Source organism: Cannabis sativa, chromosome 1 (assembly GCF_029168945.1).
Source record: "Cannabis sativa cultivar Pink pepper isolate KNU-18-1 chromosome 1, ASM2916894v1, whole genome shotgun sequence".
NCBI lineage: Eukaryota > Viridiplantae > Streptophyta > Magnoliopsida > Rosales > Cannabaceae > Cannabis > Cannabis sativa.
In genome coordinates this window covers 10,999,642-11,027,478 of record NC_083601.1, presented here as the reverse complement: position 1 = coordinate 11,027,478, position 27,837 = coordinate 10,999,642, and the positions used below count along the sequence as shown (strand labels likewise).

At 32.8% G+C, this 27,837-nt stretch overlaps 2 protein-coding genes across 3 annotated transcripts; one reads left to right on the top strand and one right to left on the bottom strand.

Moving 5' to 3' along the window:
- Positions 1-990: 990 nt before the first annotated feature.
- On the top strand, positions 991-18,564 carry LOC115705997 (anaphase-promoting complex subunit 1). The gene is made up of 37 exons (XM_061103788.1): positions 991-1,365; positions 1,534-1,597; positions 2,145-2,229; positions 2,570-2,856; positions 2,983-3,088; positions 3,165-3,325; positions 3,592-3,779; positions 3,882-3,951; positions 4,505-4,675; positions 4,902-5,386; positions 6,118-6,577; positions 7,238-7,576; positions 8,100-8,183; positions 8,280-8,372; positions 8,456-8,515; positions 9,068-9,166; positions 9,478-9,618; positions 9,774-9,854; positions 10,157-10,228; positions 10,440-10,511; positions 11,222-11,315; positions 11,408-11,490; positions 11,708-11,764; positions 11,903-11,980; positions 12,079-12,200; positions 12,294-12,454; positions 12,768-12,844; positions 12,931-13,041; positions 13,127-13,228; positions 14,137-14,277; positions 15,422-15,595; positions 15,733-15,796; positions 15,923-16,062; positions 16,141-16,298; positions 16,816-16,894; positions 17,147-17,245; positions 17,843-18,564. The coding sequence occupies exons 1-37, from the start codon at positions 1,139-1,141 to the stop codon at positions 18,224-18,226; spliced, it is 5,469 nt and encodes a 1,822-aa protein (XP_060959771.1). The 5' UTR covers positions 991-1,138; the 3' UTR covers positions 18,227-18,564.
- Positions 18,565-19,990: 1,426 nt separating this feature from the next.
- On the bottom strand, positions 19,991-23,782 carry LOC115706110 (xylan O-acetyltransferase 1). Of its 2 annotated transcripts, XM_030633637.2 has the most exons (6): positions 23,391-23,782; positions 22,595-23,220; positions 22,331-22,502; positions 21,487-21,686; positions 21,177-21,335; positions 19,991-20,658 (listed from the first exon to the last, which is right to left on the bottom strand). In XM_030633637.2, the coding sequence occupies exons 2-6, from the start codon at positions 23,173-23,175 to the stop codon at positions 20,310-20,312; spliced, it is 1,461 nt and encodes a 486-aa protein (XP_030489497.2). In that variant the 5' UTR covers positions 23,176-23,220; positions 23,391-23,782; the 3' UTR covers positions 19,991-20,309. The 2 variants fall into 2 exon arrangements, with proteins under 2 accessions (XP_030489497.2, XP_030489496.2); XM_030633636.2 differs by having other exon boundaries at positions 22,595-23,720.
- Between the last annotated feature and the right edge of the window lie 4,055 nt (positions 23,783-27,837).

The following is a 27,837-nucleotide window of genomic DNA, read 5'->3' as shown; positions in this document are numbered from 1 at the left end:
CATCTTCTGCCACCACCGATGTCCTTCCACCTCTTCTGCCACCACCATCAACACTATACAGTTCAACAACTCCAATTGCAACCGCCAACATTATTCGATATTGAGGGTGGATTAATGTTGTCTTTTTAAATTTGTATTAGTTTGTTTTTAATTCTAGTTTCTCCCTCTTCCCATCTTCTATTTTCTTATATTTTGTATATGATTGTAGATAATATATAATGCATTTTAAGTGTTTGTTTAAATAACTCAAAGAAGTCATAGCTAGCCTATAATTGAGTCCATTCAATCTTTATCTACAGAGATAATCTTTTATCTCATTCATATAATGAAAATTAGTTCTTAGTTAAAAATTGATTATATATCAAATTTGTACACTATATTTGGGTTACCACAAAAATATATCATTTAAACATTTTGTTAATTTTATGATTTGAGTTTTCAATAAGAGACTATCATTGATAATTGTCCTCCTTAGCTATTTTTTCAATTCTTGTGCTCATGCACTAAAGGAAAATCGTTGATCGCAGCAGAGGAGTGGTTATTGTGTTTCTGGAGAAAAAGTAATTGAATATTTTTTTATTTAACCTAAATGAAGGGTACAATAGGCACATTATTTATAAATCCGAGTATATATGAATAAATAAAAAAAAGAAGGTATAAATTAAAATGGCTTAATTAAAACAACACAACAGAATGAAAATTCTAAACTAGAAAATGACTTAGTTAAAAGGGGTATACAATCTAATTTTCCCATACGAAGTAACATTCATTGTGATTTAGGTCTAGAAAACTAGAAGCAGTTACTAGTTACTAATTTATGTTAAATCCAAATTCATTAATGTATGTTACTTCATTAATTTTTAATCATAAGCCTATTTTTGTTTTTTGAGTACTTCCTAAGTCTATTCGATGAAGGGTCAAACGACATTATAACCCCCAAAAAAAAGGGTCAAACGACATTCCTTTCCGGGGCAGAACTAAACTATCCGCAGAGCCAAACAGGCAACATTCTAGGGTTTCAAATGGCGGTAACGTCTTATTACAAAAATTAAAAAAATAAAAAAAGAATTGAAAAGAAAAGAAAAGAAAAGAGCGGGAGGGGAGTCCTGCGCCAGTCTACTCCAGTCCACTCACAGAAATGTCGATAGGGGTTCGTGAACTCAAAGTGCTGGGCGAGTTCAAGCCCTTCGGCTTGATCGCCGAAGCTCTCGATGGAAAGCCCGCTGATAATTTTACCGACCACTACGATTACTTCCTCTTCGATTCAGAACTCACTCGGCAAAGAGATGAAGCCGACGATTTCGATGCCTCGGCTGCCCCCCTCAGTGATCGATGCGATCACGAGCTTTTCATTAGAGGAAATCGGTAATGTTGTTGGAAAATTTTTCCTTTTGGCTGCTTGAAAAAGCCGTAAGAAAATAGAAAGAAGAAAATTTAAAACTTAAGGAGAATCAAATTCTATTTTCCGTTGCTTCAACTCGACAAAATAACAGTTGTTAATTCGTGCCTAATGTAAATTTTGCTTTGTAACAGGATAATATGGTCAACAGGTGCACGAGTGTTTAAGAGGTTCACGTTGTCGTCCCCAGTCATTATGGTATGTATTCGAATATGACATGATACAGTAACAAAAATATTGTAGTTTTGCTACCGTAGATGATCGAGACTTTTGCTTACATTACATGACAAGGTTCGTGATTCATTGAATTACTCGTATTGTTCGTTTCTTGCTGTATTCACTCTCCAGTTTTCTGTTCCCTCTAGGAATTGCTACATTTATATATTCAATATAATATTTCTTTGTGGTTAGTGTATGATCATGAGACTGAGGGGTAGTGTAGCTTGACCGTGGAAGCTCATCTTTTGTTCAAATGAGTTATCGTGATGGATTCTGTTCTATCACTTAGCAATTTGCTATATTTTTCTTACCTTTCTTTTTAGCGATTGTATGGTTTAGAGATATTCTTTGGCCTCTTTCAGAAGTTGATTTACTTCTCTGTATCTGTTTTCGTGTAATGTTAAAGTTAGGGAAATTTAAATCTATACTCAACTCACATATATAAGAAGTGACTCACTTTTCCTTTTCTTTTTTATTATTATTTTTATATATTAATTTTCTGCTAAACTTCCTATGCAAATTTAAGGCTCGCTGGTGTCGTTTGGGTGATATGGCTGAAGCCCTTCTTTGTGTTTTACAAATTGCTTCTTTGACGATGTACAACACATCAGGTGAGCTGACCAGAGCAGCACATTGTATAGAGCAGGGGCAAGACATAGATTCGATTGTTATATTGTATACTTTTAGGCTTATGCTAATTTAAATCTTACCTACAAACCATGAGCTGTTTTGTTACAACTTGTATTTAAACTTAATAAAAGCAGACTGTAGTGAAAAAACGTCACATAGTGTATAGATGTAAATGGAACTGTTTTGAAAAGTTAATTTATCCAAATTTATTATATTAGCCATGAGATACTATGTTGCAAGCCATTTTTCGTTTTTTGCTCTTTCTTTCGTTTTTTCTTGCTATGTGATGTATTTTTTGAAATTATAGCCTGCTTTTGATAGGTGAAGTAACATCCATCCCTCTTTCACGCTCCGTCACATCAATATGGGCTCTTCCTTTTGGGTTACTATTCCAGCAACAAGTAGATACAAGTTCAACGAGTCACAATCCTAATTCACCTGCTAGTCCTTTATTTGGTAGGCGTGAATTATCTCGTCTTAGAAGAGAAAATGAATATAGCCCAAAGCATAATTTGAGTTTGCTGAATGCATTTGGAAATTTAGTCAAGGGGGAAACAAGTTCAATGTCCTCACATATGATTCTGAAAGATCCACTTGAAGAACCACAAGTATTTTGCTTGAATGATTGTTGTTCTTCATTTATTTCATTTCAGATATTTGACCTTGTTGCTTGCATTTTTTGCTTTTATTCTTGATTTATTAACGTTGAAAGATTTTGCTTTCAAAATTTTCAGCTGACATATATAGAAGAAAGAGGAAAGTACAACATAATGAAGGAATTTGATGAAACAACAATTTGGACGAGTGATCAAGTACCTCTTATGGTATCATATAACAAAGGTTTTTTAATCTCAAGCTCTTTTCTCTTTTGTTCTTATTTTGGCTTATCATTCTGACACTGTTGTGTTGTTTATAGGAAAGAAACAGCACTCGGTTTGGGTTGTAGAAGTCATTAATTCTAACCTTGAAGCGGAAAATGCTAATTTTTTGGATGCTATTCCTTCCGGTGTACTACAGAAACAATTCTCTTTCCGTAGAATATGGCAAGGGAAGGGTGTGCAAACAGCTGCTTGTAAGGTATCACTTTATTTTTTTTAGATATCCATATTTCTGTTTTCTTGAAGTGCATATGATGGTACTTTGTAAAACTTTACCCAAAGTGTAGCTCAAATGGTCACCAATATGATTTGCTCCATAAGGTCTGAGGTTTGAATCCCTCCGGATACCCACATAAGATTGTAGGGTTAGGTGGGGAGCCTAATTTAAAAATATAATGATAGTACTTTGTAAAGATTGCCAAGTTCATTTCACTTTTTGTTAAGTATCCTTTAAATTTTTGTTAGGTTTTCCTCGCAACTGATGACGATGCAGCTCCTATAATTTGCTTTCTTCACCAAGAGCAAAGGAAACTTTTGTCCGTAAGGCTTCAGAGTGTTGAAATCAATAATGAAATTATTTTTGATATTAAACCTGACATGAGCTGGAGTATACCTGCAATTGCAGCTGCTCCTGTGACTGTAACACGTCCTAGGTAAAGCTGTGGCTTCTTGTTTTCTATTCAGTTTTTAAGAGTTAGTTATTTCTCATATAATCTTGTAGACTTGACTTTCTCATTTTACCCCTTTTATTTCAGAGTGAAAGTTGGCTTGCTTCCATATGCAGACATAGTTGTTTTGGCACCAGAAAATTCACTTCTTCTTTATGTAAGATATGCCTGTTAATCATTGATACTTGATATTATGTGAGCTTGTGTCTTTAATTTGGCAATATATGTTGAATTTAATATGCATTCATCAGAAATTTACATAATCTTCATACTTGTTACAGTGCAACTATATTCTTGTTACATTAAATTAACATATTCATTTGCTGGGAGTTTCTTTAATTGATCTTTCAGTGTATTAATTCTGAAGAAACTTTTTCGGGGCAAATAAAAAATAACTACATATATTTTTTTCCACATATTTAATATATATAAAAATGTATATAGTTTGTTTTTAGGCAATTATAGAATTTTATTTCAAAACTGGTGATTACATGTATTGAAAGCTCTTTTAACATTCTTGGGAAGATACAAGGGAAAATCTTAATCTGGAGTTTGTGCTTTTTTTAGTTGTTTGAATCAGCAACAATAAATGGGAACTTAAACACTGCTTGTGAAATGGGTGTAGTTTGCAATGCTAGTAAGCATGATTTATATTGTGTCCACTTCATTTGTTATATGTGTATGTATAGTCAACCACTTTTCTATTGCAGTCAGGGAAGCAATGCCTATGTAGGTATGCTCTGCCTGCAACATTAAGTAAAGATCGACTCTCTCATAATCTGAAGTTCAGAGAAGCAACATCTGTTTTCCATGATTTGAAGATTACTGGAGTAGCTGATGCTATTGAGGGCCGTATCAATATCATAGTGAATAGTGGGAAGGTGTGCAGGCTAAGTAATTTATTATGGTATTTTTAATTCAATTTTCCTAGATTTGTAGATTCTGGTCAAAAAAGTGTGGAAGCATTTAGAATGTGGAATCACTTGAGTTCACTACGAGCTTGGTAATAAGCTATCTGTCTGGCTATTTTTCTTGCTAGCTATGTTTGCCAGACTCTAATAGCTTTTCTCATCTTTATCATAATCATTTTTATCATTAACGATCCAGATGTATAGGTGTGCAATACGAAGAAACCCTTCATCTTTGCTGGCAAATGATTGCATCACAGCAATGGCTGAGGGGCTTAGTTCCAGCTTCTATAGTCATTTTGTTAGTCTTCTTTGGAAAGATGGCGACTCTGGATATTTGACTGAGGCTGATTATGTTGTTAATACGGAGTGGGATGCTTTCTGTAGTATTATCCTGAAAATGTGTAGACCTTCTATCAGTAATCTAAAGCATTCAAGTTCGACGACTGAGTCATCTTGGGAGTTTCTTATCAGTAGCAAGTTTCACAAGAACTTCTGCAAACATAACTTTGTCACTGGAGTTTCTTCAGTATCAGTTCATGGGCAGGAAATGGATTCTATTGGATCAAATTCGGAAGGTACAAAAAAAAAAGAAAAATCATTCTACTCAGAATTAATAACGGAGAGCTTGGGTTGTTTACATGCAGTATATGAGAGTCTAAAACTGGATACCCTTCGGAAGAGGTTTGCACTTTTTTACTGTTTATTTTAAGCTCCTGTAAAATGTTTCTATTCTTCTTGATTCCCACTTCATTTATTTAATGTTCTGCGCGGGTTCAAGTTAACATTTTATTCCTTAAAACTTCACTTAAGCAGCATAGATTACGATTACCTTAGAGCTAAGAAATGAACAAGATGGGGGTGTTGGTGCTACTTTCCAGCTGAATAACCTGCAAGAAATTGGAGGTGTAAGTAGACTGTTTTAGCTGTTGCAAGCTTCTGTGTTATTTTCCTCGTAGGTAGGAATAGTTGTGACAGGCTGTATTCTTCAAACTTAGTGATGGGACAGATGATTAGGAGAGAGAAAGGGTAGACTATAGGCTCTTTCTTGGAGCTTCCTTGGGTTAAAACATGGCCGAATGCCTTGAGAGGTTTCACTAAACTGTTGAATAGAATATCCTGTTTACAAGTGGAATAGGCCCATATGCAGGCACTTTAAATTGATAAAATTTATAACTAACTGAAATCTAGGCAAATAAGAACCCAATACTAATTAATTAAGACTTTTTCTGAACTTATTTATGAATGTTACAAGAAATAATTGTAAAAGAAAACCCATAATACACATAAGACACACATAAAATGGAAACAAAATAACCCTAAATGTCCTAAATTTCACTTACCGAATGTATTATTGTTAACTTTGTTCTTTATGCTCTCTTTTAATTTACCAATCTTTGCATTGCTTTTTATAGGGATTTGGAGCTTCTTGCAGTTCTGTTATGTGATATTGCCAAGTATCTGGGTGAACAAAGCTATCTGGACCACTATATTCGTGACTTTCCTGTTTTTTCTAGAAATATTTCAATGTCTTTAACTACCTTTTCAATTAAGACACCACCAAGTTTATTCAGATGGCTTGAGACGTGTTTGCTGCTTGGATGCAGTTCTGCTAATTTTAACGATCTTTCACCTTTAATTTGTCAAAATGGGAGCTCTGTTGTGAGTTGGGCTCGGAAGATTGTCTCCTTTTACAGTTTGTTATCTGGTGCTAAACAAATAGGAAAAAAACTTTCATCTGGCGTTTACTGTAATATTGCTGTGGGATCACATTGCACAAATGAGGAACTTACTGTCTTGGGAATGGTTGGAGAAAGATTTGGACTAAAGCAACTTGACTTGCTGCCTTCTGGGGTTTCACTACCTTTACGACATGTATGTTATTGATATGCTCAAAACCTGACAGCTAAGTAAACCCGGTAGAACAGTAGCAGAATTATAGAATAATAGCAAGGAATGAATGTAGATGATAGTTGAAAATGGATCTGAATTAAATTGCCTACACTAGAGAATTATAGAGACAATTTCCCTAGGCATTCGAGAGGTCTAGGACTCTCCATGATGCAGAGCAATAACCTCTGGATTCTTGCATGCCCACTCTATTCCCTTACTTGCCTATTTATACTATTTTATTCTCCACTTAAAACTATCCTGAATTCAATTAGTCATGCTCCCTTTTATTTGCTATCCTCAACCTCACCTTATTAATCCTGGGTCTAACAGTTATGCTGCCATTTATAAATGTGAAATGGTTAAAAATAAAGGTATTTTTTGAAAAATGGCAGAAGTTTATGTAGGTTGGACAAATCTTTTGGAACTTACAAAACCATTTGATAAACATAGAGTGGTTTTATACTTATTACCTGTACTGTGTATTGATATTTGTACCATAGATACAAGTAATATATGTGTGTTTGCTACATAACTATCCTATTCTATTTCTGCTTAATTTTTGCTGTAAATTTTAGCCATTATTGATAATCTGTTTTTGGGTGACTGTATTTATTTATTACATTTTGCTTCTGCAATCTGTAGGCATTGGATAAGTGTCGGGAATGTCCTCCTACTGACTGGCCAGCTGCTGCATATGTTTTACTTGGTCGAGAGGACTTGGCTTTGTCATGTCTGGCACGATCATGCAAATTCAAGGAGTTTGAAACCCAAACAAATGTGAATTTAATCTCTATTTCTACACCGTACATGCTCCATTTGCATCCAGTAACCATTCCTTCCACAGTGTCTGATTCAATCAGATTAGATGGTGCAAAGTTTGAGGATACAGATTCTATTGATGGTTCTATGACAGATGGCATGGAGCATATTTTCAACTCTAGCACACAGTTGCGTTACGGGCGTGATTTACGATTGAATGAGGTAATTTTTGGCTCTTTCAACAGAATGGAAGCACCGATGAAGAATAGATTTGCTAAAATTATTATTAATATTATTATTGCATATGTTTTCTACATGTTTTAGTTGCCTATATTTCATTTTCTCCTTCCCTTTATGTTGGATTTTTGTCACCAATATTCCATATGCGTGTATACTTATATCTCTAGTGTCCACTGGCGTTAATGTAAGTCTTGATAAGATTCCATATCCCCAGGCTGAGATATCTTCAGTAGTAGCTTTTAACATGACACATGACACCAAACTTTTTGATTTTGAAGGCTTAACATGACACCAAACTTTTTGATTGAAGGTGCGGTCAAACTGTTAATGGTTGTCTTTGTCCAGCATCACATGCTCTCTGTGCTAGTAAATTTTATTGTTAGTCAGGGTGTATCTTTGTCATCATATCAGTTGTATACTTCTTTCCTTTGGTGTGCAAATAGGTCTTCTGAATTTGTTTCTTTTTCAAGTATTTTCAAGCTTAAAGTTACTTTCCTTCTATCAGGTTAGACGCCTTTTATGCTCTGCAAGACCTGTGGCTATTCAAACATCTGTTAATCCCAGTGCTTCTGACCAGGACCTTCAGCAGGTACATCTTATTTAAATCTGCATGTTTAGTGTTGGTTCTTTTATATTTTTTTTATATGCTCTAATTTTTCTGGTTATCAAATTGGTATTTGTGAAGGCTCGATTATGGCATGTTGCGCAAAGGACTACCTCCCTTCCTCTAGGGCGTGGGGCATTTACTCTTGGAACAATATATACACTTTTGACGGAGGTATTTCAGCTTGTGTGCATGTTCTGCATAACTAGAATAATTGTTTTCGCTTTTGTAATATGTTCATGGGATTTTGTGTGCAGGTGTTTGCAGTCCCAAAGCTTGTTTTAGCAGGTCGGTTGCCTGCCCAACAGAATGCAACTGTATGTTCAAATCATATTTTTTTTCGTGATATGCTTATTATCTTGTTGTCTGTCCTTCTGAATATTTTTGTTCTATGTGCGGAGTTGGGTTTTCTTTTTCCTGCATTTATATAGCAGGTCATAAAAGTGCTATTTATAATTTTCAAAGTCTTGTCCAAAATGTCTCCAAATACAAGATTGTTTTAACAAGATAGAATTAAGGAATCCATTATTGTCATTCAAAATATTAAGGTTGGCCTAGGTCAATTTGTGATTTTTCAGTCTGAGTTTTTTTCTGTTTCCTTTTTCATTTTATGCAATTTGTGGAGTTTATTTAACTTATTCATGTAACAAACTGGTTAGTGTCTGTTGTTTATTTGACCTTTTGCTTTCCAAGCTCTAATATATGACCATGTATTTACTTCTGAACAATCCTTTCATGGGGCTGTTCATTTTGCTTTGCTCCATAAATGTTTTTTAAATGTTATTTTAATTTGTACCTTTTGCCTTTCATTTTCACATTTTCCTTGTCTCATCTGTGCCTCACTGTACTTGTAATTTTTTGATGGAAAGGTGAATCTGGACCCAACTGTGAGAAATATACAAGAACTTAAATCTTGGCCTGAGTTTCACAATGCTGTGGCTGCTGGACTGAGGCTGGCCCCACTTCAGGTTTATATTCTTTATCTGATGTAGATATATCATATTTAGAAATTTGAAAAAGTGTTGTTTTCTCAAATTCCTTGGTGATGAATATGTTACTTTGATGTGTGTACCTCTTCTGTAAATGGTCTGCTGATGCTTGTAGTATCCTATCATTCAAAATTTCTTTCTTTCCTTAGAAAGAATTAGTGATCTCAAGTTTATGCTATCTTTAATTCTTTTTCTCACTTGTCTTGCTGTGAAATATGTACATGATATTAATAACATGTAAATTACATTTATTGAGTTTTCTTAGAGACACGGAAGTTGTTTGTATGCAGGGTAAAATGTCAAGAACCTGGATTATATACAACAAACCTGAAGAGCCAAATGCTATTCATGCTGGACTACTTCTTGCACTAGGGTTGCACGGATATCTCCGTGTTTTAAGTCTTACAGATATTTTCCAGTATTACAATCAGGTTTTGTACTTCATACAAGTTTACTATATATATACATACTGTATTTTTTGGGTTGCCGCCCCATGTAATATTTTATGTTCATATTTGTGGTCATATATGTTTATTTGCCATTGTATGTTTAATCCTGGAAATTACTTTGCTTACTTTGATTTTAGGAACATGAAAGCACAACTGTGGGATTGATGCTTGGCCTTGCAGCTTCTTACAGAGGGACTATGGATCCATTAATTTCTAAAGTAAATATGCAATTTCTTGATTTTGGGCAGTTACTGTTTAACTAAAATTCTTCTTTTTTTTTTATTTTTTATTTTTTACAAAAAAAAATAAAAATTAAGATTCTTTTTTTGACAAATTCATATATGTAATTATATGTGGAGTGTCAATGTTCATGTTGTATGATGGAAATTTGTAATAAACAGGATTTCAATTTTTTGCAAGTATAACCCTGTTTCTAATATTTCTAAATGTCTATGTGTTTATTGCATAACATTATTAACTGAATGTCTGAAATGAAACTACATTATTTATACTTCTACAGTCTCTTTATGTTCATATACCTGCTAAACATCCTTCCTCCTTTCCTGAGCTGGAGTTGCCGACCCTTCTACAGGTATCTATAAAGTTATTCTCATTTCGCTAGAAATTTTTCAGCCACCAATTGATATTTATAAACTAGATGATATTTATTCTCTTACCTCAGCTACATAGTTGGTCTTACATGATGAAGTGCTTGTTATTTTTTGCTACAGTTCTGATTTGTTAAATTATTTGGTTTTCTCCACCTAGAGAATTTAACAAACTCTTTTTTGTGTGTTAATCAGTCAGCAGCTCTAATGTCAGTTGGTCTTCTTCACGAAGGGTCTGCACATCCTCAATCCATGCAGTTTCTCTTGGTAGATTTCGTTTGTGTTTCTCTAGTGATTAAATATGCATGATACTGTTTATGCTGTGCTCATAAGCATCACCCAATTTTTTTCCTTTAAATAAAAAAATAAAAAAACAACAATTTCAACTTTATTTATTTATTTGACACAAAACTTCAGCTTGTATTAAAACTGAAAAATTAATACAAGCCAAAGTGGGCAAGATAAATCCCACAGAAAAATTTACAAAAACAAAATAAAAATTCAACTTTACGAAAAATGAATACGAACTTTTTGGAGCATACTGTTGTGGATGGGAATGGGATGTTGTCACTGAGTGAATTCTTGATAGAAAAAACCTAAGTTGACTTATTCTTTCCATACCCTGAGTACTGCATAGTACCTTTATAGATTGCAAATTATGGACAAATACATCCCCCCACCCCACCCACACTCAAAGAGGCTAGAAAACTCAGTTGAAAGAATCACCAGTACTATTGTGTTTTGTTCAATGTTCAATTTATTTTCTGTTCCTCTTTCTTTTAGCTTGTATTGCTGTTTCTTAATAGGATACCTTATCCTTCTTTTTATGCATCTGCATTATGTTTCTTATTTAAAAAAAAAATCATCTATATTATTATCTCTCAATAAAAACTAGGTTAATTTTCATTAATACCATTGCATTGCCTCTCCTTTTGTTTTTGTAAGATGTTCCCACATTTATACAATTAATTCTACAGGGTGAAATAGGACGTAGAAGTGGAGGTGATAATGTACTTGAAAGGGAGGGTTATTCTGTTTCTGCAGGATTTTCACTGGGTCTTGTTGCTGTAGGTAAAAGCTTTAACAACTTATATGTATATGTGCATTTAATTTAATGTTTGTATAGTAAAATCTTGGTGGTAACTTTGTAACTTTATATGAAGGACGAGGCTATGATGCACTTGGCTTTATGGATGCTATGGTTGATCGGTTGTTCCATTATATTGGGGGCAAAGAAGTTCATAATGTAGGTTTCTGAATTTTAGGTTCTTATTTCTTCATAATTTCAGTCCTTGTATTTGCTTACTCCAACTTAAGTTTTAATTCATTTATATGTTGTAAATGCTCTGAATGAATTCAGAAGGTTCAGTCATGTTAGTATAATTCTTAAGAGCTTTACACACTCGAATGCTTTGGTGATTTAAAAAATATTTCTTTTTTTTTTCCTTATTATTTATCATCAGGAAAAATCCCTTTCTGCTGGGATTTCAACAGATGAGCACAGTCGTGCTACAGCACAGGTGACATTTGCGTACTTTAATTTTGTAGTAATCACTTCTTTACTGATATTGTTAGAAACTTCTTAGTATTCTCCTCTCTTATAGGACTCTTTTCTAAACAATAATTATTTTACCGCATGTGCTAATATTTGGCTGTAGATGATGGATGGAAATGCAGTTAATGTTGATGTCACCGCCCCTGGAGCGATTATTGCTCTTGCTTTAATGTTTCTGAAGGTAAAATCTTGTTCATATTTGTCTCTCACCATTCATAAAGGAAAATGCATTAGATTAATCGTTGAGACTTTTTCCTCTTTTATCTATGTCTATGACAGACTGAATCAGAGACAATTGTGTCTAAGCTCTCTATTCCTCGTACACATTTTGACTTGCAATATGTTAGGCCTGACTTCATTATGCTTCGTGTCATTGCTCGGAATTTGATAATGTGGAGCAGGTAATGCCAATTCTTTCAACTAGTTCAACTGTTGAGTGTTGACTTACATTAAATAGTTATTTCATTTAACTTTTCTAAGCTGGTCTGTTGTAGGGTTCATCCCTCTCAAGACTGGATTCAGTCTCAGATTCCTGATATTGTGAAAAATGGTGTTCAATGGCTTGGTGATGATACTAGTGATATTGATGAAATGGACGCTGAAGTATTTGTGCAGGCTTATGTCAATATAGTGGCAGGGGCTTGTATTTCTCTTGGTAGGATGTAATTCATCTAATTACATGAAACATTGGTTTATATTGTCAGGGTATTTGATTATCTTGTAACAATTTGTTTTGAAGTTGCTTGATGCTTTCCATATGGAATTAGAATACATAGGAACTTATGAAACTCATAAAGTACATAATTCAATTAAAAAGACTGTTACTTTCTGCTATTAACATGTAGCAATTTATTTATTGAGCTCCTAGGGCTCTTTGATATTGAGCTCTTACAGTTTCTTACTTGAAGATGTTGTAAGATAATTATTTGGAGCTCAATGCCTTTTCTAACTTCATATTTTTGTGACAGGATTGAGGTTTGCGGGCACAAAGGATGGGAATGCACAGGAGTTATTGTATAACTATGCTATCTATTTTCTGAATGAGGTTTGACATTCAATTTGGTTTTCCCTAACTTGTGATAACCCAAGTATTAGAGGTAAGTATTTTATTTGTTATTATTTGGTTTGCAGATCAAACCAGTTTCCGCTATAAGTGGAACCTTCCCAAGGGGATTATCCCACTATGTGGATCGAGGCACATTAGAGATTTGCCTTCATCTTATTGTTCTTTCGCTTTCTGTGGTATGTGGACATGTAGTTCCTTTTAACTGTCTCTTTCCCTATCATTCATTAACATGCCTAAACTCCTTATCATGTATGATGTTAGGTTATGGCTGGTTCTGGTCATCTACAGACCTTTAAGCTATTGAGATTTCTCCGTAGCAGAAATTCTGCAGATGGGCAAGCTAATTATGGTGTTCAGATGGCTGTAAGTTTTTCTTAAGTTTTATGAATCCCCATTGTTCTGGTGTCACATTCTATGCTTGTTTTAATTCTTGACTGACAATGCTTAACCACTGTGATAAAAGTTGTATTGAGGCACAAACTAACTTTAAGTTATCTAAGTTGTTTGATCTTAGACATTACATAGGTATTTTGGTTTTTTATGGTTTACCTTTTCTATTTAATTCATCTTTCTCCTGATTCCTACAATCTTTGGGAGGTAGGAAACTGTAACAAATTCTGGGTAGGTACCTGTGAAGAATTGAATGCTAAACCTCATGGAAGCAAATCATGGACCTGACAACTCAACCTAACTTTCTTGGGTTGAGGTTTGCTTCTACCATTAATTGCTTCATATTATTTGAGTCATTTCTGCTTAACTGTAAATTTCTGCTTCTTACTTGTAGTTAGGTATTACTCTAAGGGTGCTTTAAGCCTTGCATTGTTTCTGTAAGGGTGCTTCTTACTTATAGTTAGTTATTACTCTAAGGGTGTCTGTAGAGTCTAGTAAAATATTAGTCTTGCATTGTGTTACAGTGTCACAAATTCTGTATCATAAGCAATCCTCAGTTTTTGAAAATGATGCAGAATGAATAGAAGCCTTAGCCACTGGCCTGCATTGTAAAAGATATCTTATGGATGAAATATAGTTTTAAGTTTCTTGGCTATATTATACTGTAATCGCTTTTTGGATGTTGACTGTGGTTCTGATAAACCACTCCCTTCCTCTCTCTCCTTGGGTTTGTTCTTTTTCTTTTGCACAAGGAAGTTGCTTGTATTTGTTTGAAAGTTGACGGTTGCTACCATAAGCCACATCATTTCTCTCTCTCTGTTTTCTTTTTTTCACTCTTTAAAAATTTGTCTTTTCTTACTTCATTACCATGGTGGTTTCAGGTAAGTTTGGCCATTGGTTTCTTGTTTCTTGGGGGAGGGATGCGGACTTTTTCAACAAGCAATGGCTCTATTGCTGCATTGCTGATTACTCTTTACCCACGCTTGCCTACAGGACCAAATGATAACCGATGTCACCTCCAGGTATTTTTCAAAAGAAGAATTAATTACATGGCATGATCTCGATCGTGTATAATGGTCAGGATTCAAGAAAATTCAGAATAGGAGTGATGCATCTTTCTTATCTTGAACATTTGTATAATATGTCAGACTAATTGGTTTATTGACTATGCTGTGCTTTTTGAAATATTTCTGATATTCTTATCATTGTCTTAAATTTGGGAGTAGTTAGTTTAGCTAGTCTGAAGCAGACATGGTATGTGATGTTGGATGTATGAATAGGTGATGAGGCATCTGCAATCAGGTTTTCACTGCTGTTTTAAATATTAGCCTTATTAATGGTCAGATCTCAGAGTTTTGGGTGGACTGAGATTGTGGGGATACAAGTTTTTCTGGTTGGAATTTCACTTTTGCTGTAATTGTAATGATAAAGAGATAGGGGGAATTGATGGAGCTGTTGGGATACATGGAGGAGTTTTGCTTTGTGTCTTGGTATAAGATAGTGGGGTCTGGTTGCCATATATAGACGGTGGTTTTGTAGCATGTTTGGATGATTTTTAAGACTTGGGTGTATTATAGATTTTGTTCCTTATCAGTTAGTGTGGGGTCTGCTGTTCCTGGTTGTGGTGAAAGATTTTAAGGGGTTAGTATCATTGGGAAATAAATTTCACGAAATGCTATGAAGAGGGCCTTGCCAAACTATTTCTTTGGAATTGTGTGTTATGCAGAAGCTTTCATAGGACTAGGTAATAGCTATTCCAAGAACTTGTGCTGATTCTTTATGTTCAATTGGGATTGGTTGGTAATGGAATGAGGAAATTGTTGTTGAATTCTGCTGTACTGGCCATTTGTTGGGCTGTATGGTTTGAGAGAAATCTAAGAATTTTTACATATTTGAGAGGAAATCTGGGAAATAGTTAAATTTTGGCTGTAAATTGCTAAAGAGTTTATGTATATCACTTGTTCTGACTTATTAAGAATTTGAGAGTTGCCAGACTAGACTGGTTTTTATGTTGTTACTCTGGTCTAGTCATTTCGTTATTTTGCAATTGGCTAGTCTGTAGCACACTTCTTCCCCTTACAAGTCTGATTGTTCATTTTTTTTTCTTCTTTCATATCTTCATGTTTTATTTATATCTTCATTTTTCTAAGGAGGTATATTTTTCAGGCATTCAGGCATTTATATGTACTTGCAACAGAGGCTCGCTGGATTCAAACTGTTGATGTTGACACTGGTCTACCTGTGTATGCCCCTCTTGAAGTTACTATAAAGGAAACTGACCATTATGCAGAAACAAGCTTTTGTGAGGTCACTCCCTGCCTTCTTCCAGAACGAGCAGTGGTAATTACAACTGGAAAATTCTCATTTTCTCGATATCACTTTGTTGAATCTGCTCTCTCTCTCTCTCTCTCACTCTCTCTCTCTCAAAAGTAAAATTCAGGTTTAGGATTCATGAGTTCATATGTTGCTGCTTGCAGTTGAAAACAATACGCGTTTGTGGTCCTCGGTACTGGCCTCAAGTAATAGAGTTGGTTCCTGAAGGTAGCAGATGCCTCTGTTCTTTGTTTTAAATGTTACTAAAGTTGTGATGTTAAACTTTTTTGACATTTTTTACCCTTTCTCATACTGTGTAGTCTGTGTTCCTTTCTCTTTGTTGTTATTGAACAGATAAAAGCTGGTGGACTTTTGGGGATAAGAGTAACCCATTCAATTCTGGCGTTCTGTATATCAAGAGAAAGGTTGGAGCTTGTTCATATGTGGATGATCCCATTGGGTGCCAGTCGCTGCTGTCACGAGCAATGCATAAGGTCAAACTCCTCTACCACTTGAAAGCTTCCTTTTCCTCTTGCAGATGATATAACATTTGTCAAATATTTATGATCCAGGTCTTTGGTTTAACTGGTTTAAAAGCATCTAAACCTAGCATAGATGGGAGCAATGGACCTGGTTCTGTTACAGTTGATCAGCTAGTCAGTACTTTCTCTTCTGATCCAAGCTTGATTGCCTTTGCGCAACTCTGCTGTGACCCTTCTTGGAATAGCAGGTAAGTCTGTACATCTCTTCCATATATACTTATATATTCTCGTATTTATAACTCAATTTCCTATAAGATGAATCCTTTTATCATATGGTCAGTTGTGTTATCTCATTTTATCAGTTAGGAACAAGCATGCTGTTATTATAAAAGTAAATTTGAGTGTTGTAAAATGAAATTGTAGATACTTTTTCTAAAGTCATTGCTAGTCAAAGTCTCTGAATAGTCCTTGATCCTAAAGAGTTGTTTAGCATGTGCATATGGAGATTTTTAGGTAAGCTCAAATTGTGAACCTTGATGTGCTAACAGTGCACTGGTTTAAGAGTAGCTTATTTGGTTTGGGATTGGAGTGTGCAAGTATATGTATGGATAGGGGAGAGGTTCAAAATTTAAGATGTGTGCATGTGTATTCACATTGTATATGTCCTTTTTTATATAAAAAAATAAACGAAGCATCTTAGCAGGCTGGACATCAAATTTAATTGTAAATCAATTGCATAACTTTAACAGGGATTTGTATGTGCAGAACCGATGTTGATTTCCAGGAATTTTGCCTACAAGTATTATTTGAGTGTGTGAGCAAGGACAGGCCTGCTCTGTTACAGGTATATTGTACTGTTGCAACGGTGCACTAATATTTTGATGATTTCTATTTTAATAGTACCGTAATGAAACAAGTATTCTTGTTAATGAATGCATACAAACCAAAAAATTTGTACTAAAGGTTTGCTGTGTATTGCTACCTGTGTTTATTCTTTAAGACTTGTTTCACTTTTGTATTGCTATTGGAATTTCAGCATAATTCCTTTGTCTATTTGATCCTTATAATCGAGTATTAATTTTTGAGTCCTTGGCAGGTGTATTTGTCATTATACACAACAATTGGGTCAATGGCAGATCAGTTCGCCTGCGGTACAGTTGTTTTGGGTGACTCGCTTTTTATCTCTAATTTAAAGGTAGTTTTCTGTCTGATGACAAGCTTTTATTTTATTTATTGACTGCCAAGATTGATTTCATTCAGCACACCATATGTTTAGAAAAACGGTTGCTTGTTTCAGAATCTACTGTTTTTGGATGTTAAACAATGATAATTACATTTTGAATAAAAAACACATGTATTAGCAAGGTGTTTCGGTTTAGTTCACTCCTGTGCTATGTTTGTTAATTTCTCAAGAGCTGGTAAATGGAAACAAATAAAGTGTTTCTCTGTCCTATTCATTCACTTTTTTGCTTGTACAATCAACAATTAAAAGTGGGATCTGTATAATCGGTGAAATTGAAAAGAGAAACGCAATCCTTAATCCTTATCTTTTTCCTTTTCATATACTTCCAAAATATTTCCCATTATGATAATTTTCGTTGTGGATTGGTAAACATGCGTTGTTAGTTGATGATTTTAGCTTACATTTTACATAATGCTTCGAGTTAGGCTCTAAGTTTTTCCATGGGTGAATATTTAATGAGTTAAAATAATATAGGATGGTTTTTACTACATTTCTCTTGTTAGTTCATCTGATGCCTATCACAACCTTTTTTTTTGCTCTGATTCGCAGCTTGCAGTAGCATACAATGAAGCTTTATTGAGTGGAAGGTTGACCACTTCAAGAGGTGGCATTGTTCAATCTAATTTTCTAGGATCCCTTAGAAAACGAGTAGAAGATCTCCTGAAATGTTTCGAGGGATTACAGGATAATTTCCGTAACTATTTAAGATCGGGGACATGGCCAAACGGGGAAGAAAAAGGTCCAATTCTCCTTTCTTGGTACCTTCAGTGGTTTGGTGTACCAGCTCCATCTGTAATCAAAACAGCTGGGGAGAAAATGAAGCCCAAAGTCAAATCATCTCTTGTTCCAGTATTGCGTTTGTTATTTCCAAACACAGACATCAACGTTATTGGTGAGATAGACAAGTTCTTGTCTTCCAACATCAGTAACTGAGACCTCTGACCTGGACGACCCGCCCATAATAAGATAGTCTCCGTAATTGTTGTTAAATATTTATCTAATCAGCGCTACCAAAGAAAAAAGAAGAGATAAATACGTTATGCATTTCATCTTCATAGCAGCATATGGTTGAGATTTTAGAAAATCAACCCCGTCCTTCTTGGCCCTATCGTCATATATACGTAATATTTATTGTATTAATACATTTTCTTTTTTGTAGAATTTTATATTATCTTTTAACCTGTGTCAAAAGCTTTGTAACTTTATTTAGGGTAGTTGTGTAGATAGATTATCACTTTTTTCTTCTTCATAATTATTGTTATTTATTCATACGTGGTGCTTATTGTAGTTATAGTAGGTTTATTGCAAAATTTGCTTTAGTTTTATTTACAATCTAAAAAAAATTATAAATAATGTAATTTGTTTTAATAATTTTTATTTTATATAAAATATAGGGTGATTCTACAATGCACCCCTTTAAAATAGATATACTGATGCACCCTTGCATTTAAAAGAAATTTTTAGTCTATGTACGTTATATTTATTTAAGATATTCTACAAAATTTTAAATTTTTTTGAATAATTTACAATATAGAAAACAATGTTCAAACAGTCTATTTTACACGCGTATAAAATAAATTAGTCACGCGTACAACACACTGTTTAAACGTAGTTTCGGCGTGTTAAATTTTTCCGAATTTTTTAAAATTTTGTAGGATGTCTTAAATAACTATAACGTACATGACTGAGAAAAAATTTGATCAAAAAATTATTTCGAATGTTAAAACAAATAGTGGTGTATCAATATATTCATTTTAAGGGGGTGTATTGTATAATTTTCCTAAAATATATATCTTTAATTATATTAGTTTTTCTTTTTAAAAAATATTCTTCTTATTCATATTTTTTTTTTTAAAAAAATACATATTAAATAAAAATAAATTATATATTAAATATTATAATAAAAATAATTAAATTAAAAAATTATGTAAAATTTTATTAAAAAAAATAAAAAAGTATACATTATTTTTAAAAATACATATAAAATTATAATTAAAATAAGTATTAAAATTAATATAAAATAATATGATAATTTTTTTTTTTAAAAAAAAATATTAAGAGAAGAGTAATTTTTAAAAATTATTTTTAGTTTAATTTTTTTTTAATATTAGGGCGTATGTTTTATTGGATGTAAATAAAATTTCATATTTTTTTTAATAATTTGTAGTTTTGACATTATTGCTCAAAAAGTACCCGTATTTCTTATGTGAGTGAAAAATATTCTTTTTGAACTCTAGTTAAGTATTTTTTTACACCATTATAATTTTTTTTGGGGGTGTAAACAATTTATGTACTTAAAATAAAGTTATGCCATGCCGTACTGATACTTGATACTGAAAAGGAGGCTTTCGTGCCTTAGACTCACCCCTTCATTTATGGCGAAAGTTCGATCTGTTCTGCTTGTGTAGTTGTGTGATCCTAAATCATTATCCATATCAGCAGTTTGTGGCATCGAGTGCAAGGCGTTTTAAGCCATTGATTGTACTAGTCCACTAATGATCCAGCAGCACTTGGAAAGTGAAAATAGTGTCTATAGACAGGTAAGTCCCGTTTCACAAAGTCATTTAATAGCAAAAATACTTGTTGCTTAGTCGAGTAGGAGTTATAACTGAACTTCATTAACTACATTGCAGAAGAATTTAATGCGCTGTTGTAAAGAGTAGGATTTACTCTTGAAATAAATGCACACTCAGGTGAAAGCTAAGAGGAAACAGTTGTGCATTACGTACAATTTTTTGATTTACTTTATTTGTTTTGTTAAGTACAATTCAAGTAAGCGTATTAAATTGCCCATTTTCGGCCTATGAAATTTTGCCCACTTGTCAAAAATGACATCCCTTATCCCACCACCCCACTCGGCTTAAAAAAGAAAAAAGAACCAAAAAATCGAAGTGACTCGAAACCTATACAAAACTAAAAAAGAAAGACAGATTTAGGGGGAAATTATATGAACTGAGGTGGATGGTAAACGAACCCAAAAAAAAAAAAAAAAAAAAAGACGACCCCTTCAAACAGGTCAAGAACGAGAGATGATACGTGTATACAGAAACTCGTTCCACGTGTCAGGTAACCCAGGAAGACACCAATGTATACAATCTGCATACGTGGCCGGGTCAGCCTGCTGTTCTGGGGTCAACATCTTACCCTGTCGTATGGTGTGGACTGAAGTATGTGCATCTTTACGGTACTCAGAAAGAGTTGTTATGTTGAGGAAGTGAACCGGAATTTTGAGCGACCCAGTTATGTTATTGGCTATCACAAACAGCCGACGGTCTGTCCCCACTTGAATTGGGCTTGATATGTTCTGTATTGGCATAGTTTCTTTGGCACATTTTATGCCATCTGGATTATCCCAGTCCAAGCTCCTATATTCAATTTTAAAACCAGTAAATAAATCAGTTAGATTATAAATAGAGACACATGTATGTAGTAATATATTACATCAAACACAAGCAAAAGCACGAGCACATGACAATGATTGTTTGTCATAAGGGTAATTTAGGGTACAAAGGGACGACCCCACTACTACAACCACCAATGTTAGGTTCTTACTTGCTTACCTAATTAGAAGTATTAGGTTCGTTTTAAGAAGGATTAGCTACAACCTACACGACCTATAATTATTTGGTATGATATGTCTTGAATTTTATAATATATATTTAGTTGTACTTGGAAAACAATAAGGCAATTTTTTTGTTTTATCGTATCCTTTAAAATTTAGTTGTTAACAAGCCAAAAGAACATGCCCAAGTAAGCGTTAGTTACATCAGTGAACTTACCAAAGCCAAAATTTGGGCAAAACTAATTTCAATGGTAAAAGAAAATCAGATATAGAAAAGAAAAAAGAAAGTGTGAAGAGCAAAAGGGATTAGAAAATTATTACTTGATATGAAGAGGGGACATGCTACTAAAGAAGACAGTAGTACGATTGGGATCTATATTTTCGTTCACCCAATTAGCCCATGTCCTCAAAACTCTTCCATATGCTACTGGCCGTTCGATCTCATCATAGTCTGTGGCCCCTTCATCGAACGATCCTCGTCTTTTTAATTAATCCCACAAAGTAAATATAAAAGTATGATCAGCCCATTGTTGAGGTAGTGAAAATTAAAAGGGTATCATATCATATATAAAGAGACACAAATAAGCTTTTTTTTTTTTTAGTTAATTAAGATATGGATGTATATACTTACAAAACTTTCATTGAAAAAGTGTTCATCCACCAGATGTATGTGTTGAAGACAAGATAGTCGACACTTTTCCAGTTGACACCATGTTTATCAATCGATTCAGGCATTATTATACGGTTCAATATGCTGTGCATATTTGGATCGTCTGAATTTGACTCAACCAAAAATGGGGCCCAATAAAACTCCACTGTGGCATTATAGTCCTAATAATAATAACAAGAGGTCCACAAAGATCAAATAAGATACTCAAAAACAAGATTTAGAAGCCAAAACTTTCAAACCAAAGGTCACAACAACACACATCTTTAGAGGCAATTCAATCCAACTAGTAATTCATGCTCCCATTCCACCACTAATTCACTATAATAATTTCGATAAAACGTAACCACAAAAATTTATTATTGAATAAAAATATTAGAGAATATTGGCCATTTGGCTATGAGTTTCTTAGTAGAATCTCAGAAAAGACAAAATGGGTTGTTTATATATTTTAGTAGAAGATTAATAAACGAGGCATTGAATATAATTGGTGTTTAACGAGAATCATGAGGTTGGAACTTGAAATTATCAATTATAAATATCACTAACTACAATATTTGGTCTTAAATTAACAATACGAAAAATGTTTTTGTTGACTTTATTGTTACATATTTTATTTTGCATTAAAGGCTGTGCGCGATTATATGATTATTTACTCTAAAGCCACGTAATAGTGCAATTTGTCTTGACATTATGATTAATCATCATGATAGTGATGAATTGATTATTCACATTAACATTAATATTCTAAAAGTTTTTTCCCATTTAACTTGCTGAACCCAAAAAACAGAAAAAATAAATAAATTACCTCAATTCTGAAAATATTTCGAGAGCCAGACTTGTGTAAGCTCTTCCTTCCCGGAGGTATAACAGATTGAGCTAAGCAAACCATTGATTCCCACTGATTTCTATTGAGTGAGTCCCCAACAAACATGAGCCTCTTGTTCCTCAGTTTCTCTAGTAATAATCTTGCTTTGAACCTATTAAATTATATAATTAAAATTAGTATAAAAAAACAAAATTGGTAATCATAAAAGCATTAAAGGAATAATAATAAAAGAAAAAAGCTTACTTGGGCAAAGAGCAATCTCTGGGTTGCCATTTCCAACCTTGGTACATGGAATCCTTTCTTCCATTTCTCATACAAGTCACTTGGGCTGTGAGAAACTCGCATTCATCTTCCTTATATAACGGGTGGGTAGAATTATCATAAACCCATTCCCCTGTATACAAATCGCAATCTTCCGGTGGCAAAACGACATCTTCACCGTCGTCGTTTTCTTCCTCTTCTCCTTTTCCGGTGAGAACTGGCAATTCTATCTTCTGCTCCTCTTCTTTAATTGGTTCCAACTTTATTTTTTCTGGGGTTTCATCAGAATCCTCAGCTGGGTTTTCGTCAAGTGAAGTTTGGGAATTCTTCACTGCTTTGTTCTCATCATCGTTCTGTGGTTTTCCTTCTTCAACCATCGCCACAACCTTCACCGGCTTTTTGCTCTGTTCGGGCATCGTTTCTTGGATTTCTTGAGCTTTGGGCCTTGAAAAAGGAAACTCGGCTATGGACTTAACGTCCTCATTGTACATGAACACCCCAAATAAGAAAATGGAGAAAACAACAACGAAAATGGAAAGGTTGTTGTTCTTGCGACCCTTCATTGCCCCCGGCTCCGATGGGAACAGAGGGGTTTTCCGGCGAGGTGGCTGCATGGATGAGAGAGAAAGAAAGAAAGAAAGAGAAAGAATACGAAATTGAATCAAGGAATGAACAAATGAATGAGAAGAGATGGTGAGAGTGAGAAACTAACGGGAAAATATAAGAACGAAGAAATAGAAGAAAGAAAGTGAAGAGAGAGAGAGAGAAAGAGAGTTACCGAATTAGAGTTGGGTTTTGGGGTTTGTTTAATTAAAGGAGCGTTTGGTGAAATGGGTTAGTCTTGAAGAAATGGTTAAGGCATTTGGTGGAGGGAGAATTGTCTTTCTCAAGCTGCTGCTGCTGCTGTCATCGTCTTCTTCTTCTTCTTCTTGGTTTTTTTTATTTGTTTATTTGCTTTTTCTTTTTTTATATTCCATGGCTAACTACTTTCTTCATATTTTTGTATATATTTTCTCTTAAAAAAAATAGGAGAGAGAAAGAGAGAGAGAGAAGAGTGATTCCAAAGGGTTATCAGTTATGGCTGCATTGGGTCTCTTTGGCGGGCAGTTGGTTATTATCAATCACTCCCCAAAAATAAAATAAATAATTATAAAACACAATAATAATATTAATATACAAATAAATAATAATAATAATAATTTAAGGTAGTCATTTTGTTGGGGTCAAAGTCGAATAAGGTCAAAGAGCAACAGTTGGTCAGTGATCTGGGTGGTTCTCGAGTAACAATCAGATAAGCCGGACGGACGAGGAAAAGATCATCTTTACTTTTATAGCAAAACGACCTGTCGTTCATTTTTCTTTAAATTCTTTCTTAGAGTTAATCACTTATCACAAACTAAGAGTCATAAAATGTTGATTGAAATGGTTGAATAAATCACAGATAATTTTCATAGTATATTCTTTGATTAGAGTTCTGGTATGGAATGATCTAACCAAATGTCACCAACATATTTCATCTTTTAATCTTTATAAACTTAACTTTCTCATATATTTTTTTTAATAAATTGTGCAATTTTATTAATAACAAAGCTAAATTAATAGTCTCTCCCACTTAAGATACAAGACGGAGATTAGAATTATAAAAATAAGAAATAATTAGTCGCCTAATTTTTAAATTGTTTAATAAAAAGATTAGATTAAAAAGATTGAAGTATTACAGTTAAACTTAAGAACACACATATTCATTTTTATTTATCGCTTAGAAGACACAACGGTTGTAATTGTTACAGCAGATTCATTTGACGTCGTAGCTTAAGCACTCAACTATTGTGCAAAGTCCGTAACTGCATCACTAACAACTCCTTCAATCTCAGAGAACTTATTATTCCTAACCACTAACATCAATTTGATGGTGAGCTATCGAAGAACAAAGAATAACCAATAACGAAACAAAACAAAATCATGTCACACAGACAAAACTAAAATACTTAAAATCATATCATAAAGACAAGACTAATTACAAAAGTAAAAATCGAGTCGCGCGCAATAGCAAAACACAATCCCATCACACCTATGTCTAAGGAAGGCCGTCGGGCCTGGTCGAAGATAATAAACAACCTCAGGTAGTTATAAATTTGGAAACGAGAAAACTTACTTTTTTTTAATTTAGTTTTTTGATATTTTATTTTTGTAAAAATACTCCTTAACTTCATTTCACAACATTAGTTATCATTAATTGTTAAATGCTAATAAGAACCACCACTAGTCCACTACACAAATTTAACCATAATATTATACAAATAATAAAAATATAACACATGTACACAATCATAATTTGAGTTGTGATTAACAATCAAGTTTAATTAATATCTTAAATTATAAATAAAAGTAAAAATAAATAAATTATTGCCATATAAGGAAGTGGGCAATATATTATCTTATATTATATATAAGGAAGTGGGCTACTGATATTTTTTTATAAGTGGTGTCCTATATAATTAGTTAGTGTTATAAATATTAATAATTATGTGGATGTCCAAATTTTTTATTTATTACCATTAATTGTAATCAACATTCCTCTTTTCTTAGTTTTTATTTTTCTTAGTTTCTTAATATTTCACTCTTGTATTTGTATAAATAGAGGTTCACCCCATTAGAATAAACAACTCAGAAATTCTCATTCACTTTCTCTTTCTCTCTTCATCTTCTTCTTCTTTTTTCTCATCTACTTTATATTATTTTATAATACGTTATCAACACGAGTTTCTGTCCAAGTTTCAAGCATGCGTCTCTGCCTAAGACCCAATGTAAGTATTTTGTTAAAGTTCTTGAATTGTTTCAAAGTCACGATACACTAAATATATATTTATATATATACTCATCTGACTGAAACAATTTCAAGAATTTTTTTTTATTTTATTTTTATCTATATATTATATATGTATGTATATGCTTTTATATGTTTATTATTGATTTCATATATATATATATTATGTTCTTATCATTTATAATATTTACAATATATGTGTGTCAATGATATGATAGAGAAAATCTGTATAAATTATACATATATCCAGAAGATTATGTATCATCGATAAAATATTACATATATCCTGAAGATTATGCATCATCGATAAAATATTGCATATATCCTAAAGATTATACGTCCTCAATAAAATCTTGCATATATCCTGAAGATTATGCGTCCTCAATAAAATCTTGCATATATCCTGAAGATTATGCAAACGTAATATTCATTATATAGTTGATGGATATATAATGAAAGATATGAATACATATTTATATATATGTTCTTGTATTCTTTGAGGACAATGAAAAGTAATCTAATATCGATATAGATTTTGACAAACATTTCCTGAAGTAAATGTTTTATATTTATCGAAGAAAAAATGATTGTATTTATGTGAATACAACTAAAGAATCATTAAAAATGATTATTATTGATGCAATTTTATAGTGGGTTTTGAATACCCAAAAAGAATGTTAAGAAAATTGCATTGAAACATCAAAGTATAAGAATAACAATGAGCATGACTAATGTTTTTTAAATACATGAGACATGTATTTATTGTTCATCATTCCCTACAGAGAATGATACGAATTGAAGTCAATTACTTTTAAAGATTCTTCGTATTAGTCATGTTATTATACATTGTTATTACTTGCAATGCTGGAAATTATTGAATCTGACATATATTACAGATTAAATTTTGCATACATCTTTGAGACTATGCAAAAATTGCATTCATATATTCTTTGAAATATCGTAAAAGAAATTGTTGAATAATTTCTTATATTTTTATGGATGAACAAGTAATAAATTTTTAAGAATTTTATAATAATGTTCTACTTGTTCAACGTCATTCCCCGAAGTGAATGTAATGATTTTAAATAATCAATGACATTATTTACTACTCAAATATTTCCAGAAAAAAGTGGAAATAACCAAAAGATGAGATACCACACACAATCAAAGTGCATGAAATCTATATATCATGTGTGAAATTGAATAATAGTGGTCGCGTACCTGTAGTACTGACACACTTATAATCAAGATAAAAGTATACTTGATTATTTAATAGAATGTGAATTGTACAAACTTATTGTACATTTAGAATATTTAAATATCATTACCTAAAGAGAATGAATAGACATGAAATTCTATTTCAAAGAATATAGATTTCACATATATTGGTAATGTCAGAAGCAAATTAATATATACATATTTTATTATTTCTTGAAATCAATAGTTTCAAACTATTGTTGGTACTGGATATGTATATATATAATTACTATATAATTCAATTTGCATATTTCCAAAAGTGGATATATAATTTACTAATATTTATTAGTGATCCAATATAATCAAAGTGATAAAGAATCACAAAATGATTATTTGAAAAGCTTCCTGAAGAAGTCTTACATACAATTGCTACTTTGAGTAGTAAAATATCTTTGTATGTACCTAGATGTATAACTTTTATCTAGTTATGAAAGTGATAATAATTAACTTATTATATGTACTTGTTGTACATTTAAATATAATATATCAAGTCATGATAATTAGACTAATGAATAGTCTATTAATAAATTAGACGACTTGTTAAAAAGATATGATGAAAAATGAATGATATATTATGGTTATATCTATTTGACCATTACAATAACATGATGAAGTTATCATGTATCTTTTAAATTATACACATCATTGAATTGATGATAGTGATTCCTGAAGAAATATAAAGTTTGATAAATATAATAGTGACTCCTGAAGAGTGTATATGTTTTGGAGAATAATATAATTATATTATTCCTGTATATAAAAATGAAACTTGTAATGATTATGTTGTAGTGATTTTACATTATAAGAAAGTTTCATTGAAATACAAATTATAGTGAACCTGAAGTTCATGAATTGAACATGTTTAAACATGATCAACCATATGCAATAAATTATCAAAGGATTTGACTAAATTTTGTTGAAAAACCAGAAGATTCTTCTCATTGTTAATTTATAAGGCTCAAAAGAAGAATGTGCATGTATTTGCACATCAAAAATATTTAAATTATATTTCTTTAACAATCTTGAGCCATTGTTAGATTTTTATTGCATAGTTTTTTATCGATGTGATAAGATTATATGATCATGCATTTACAAAATGTGTAAATTTATGTATTTCTAATTATACATGTGTGACTCATTC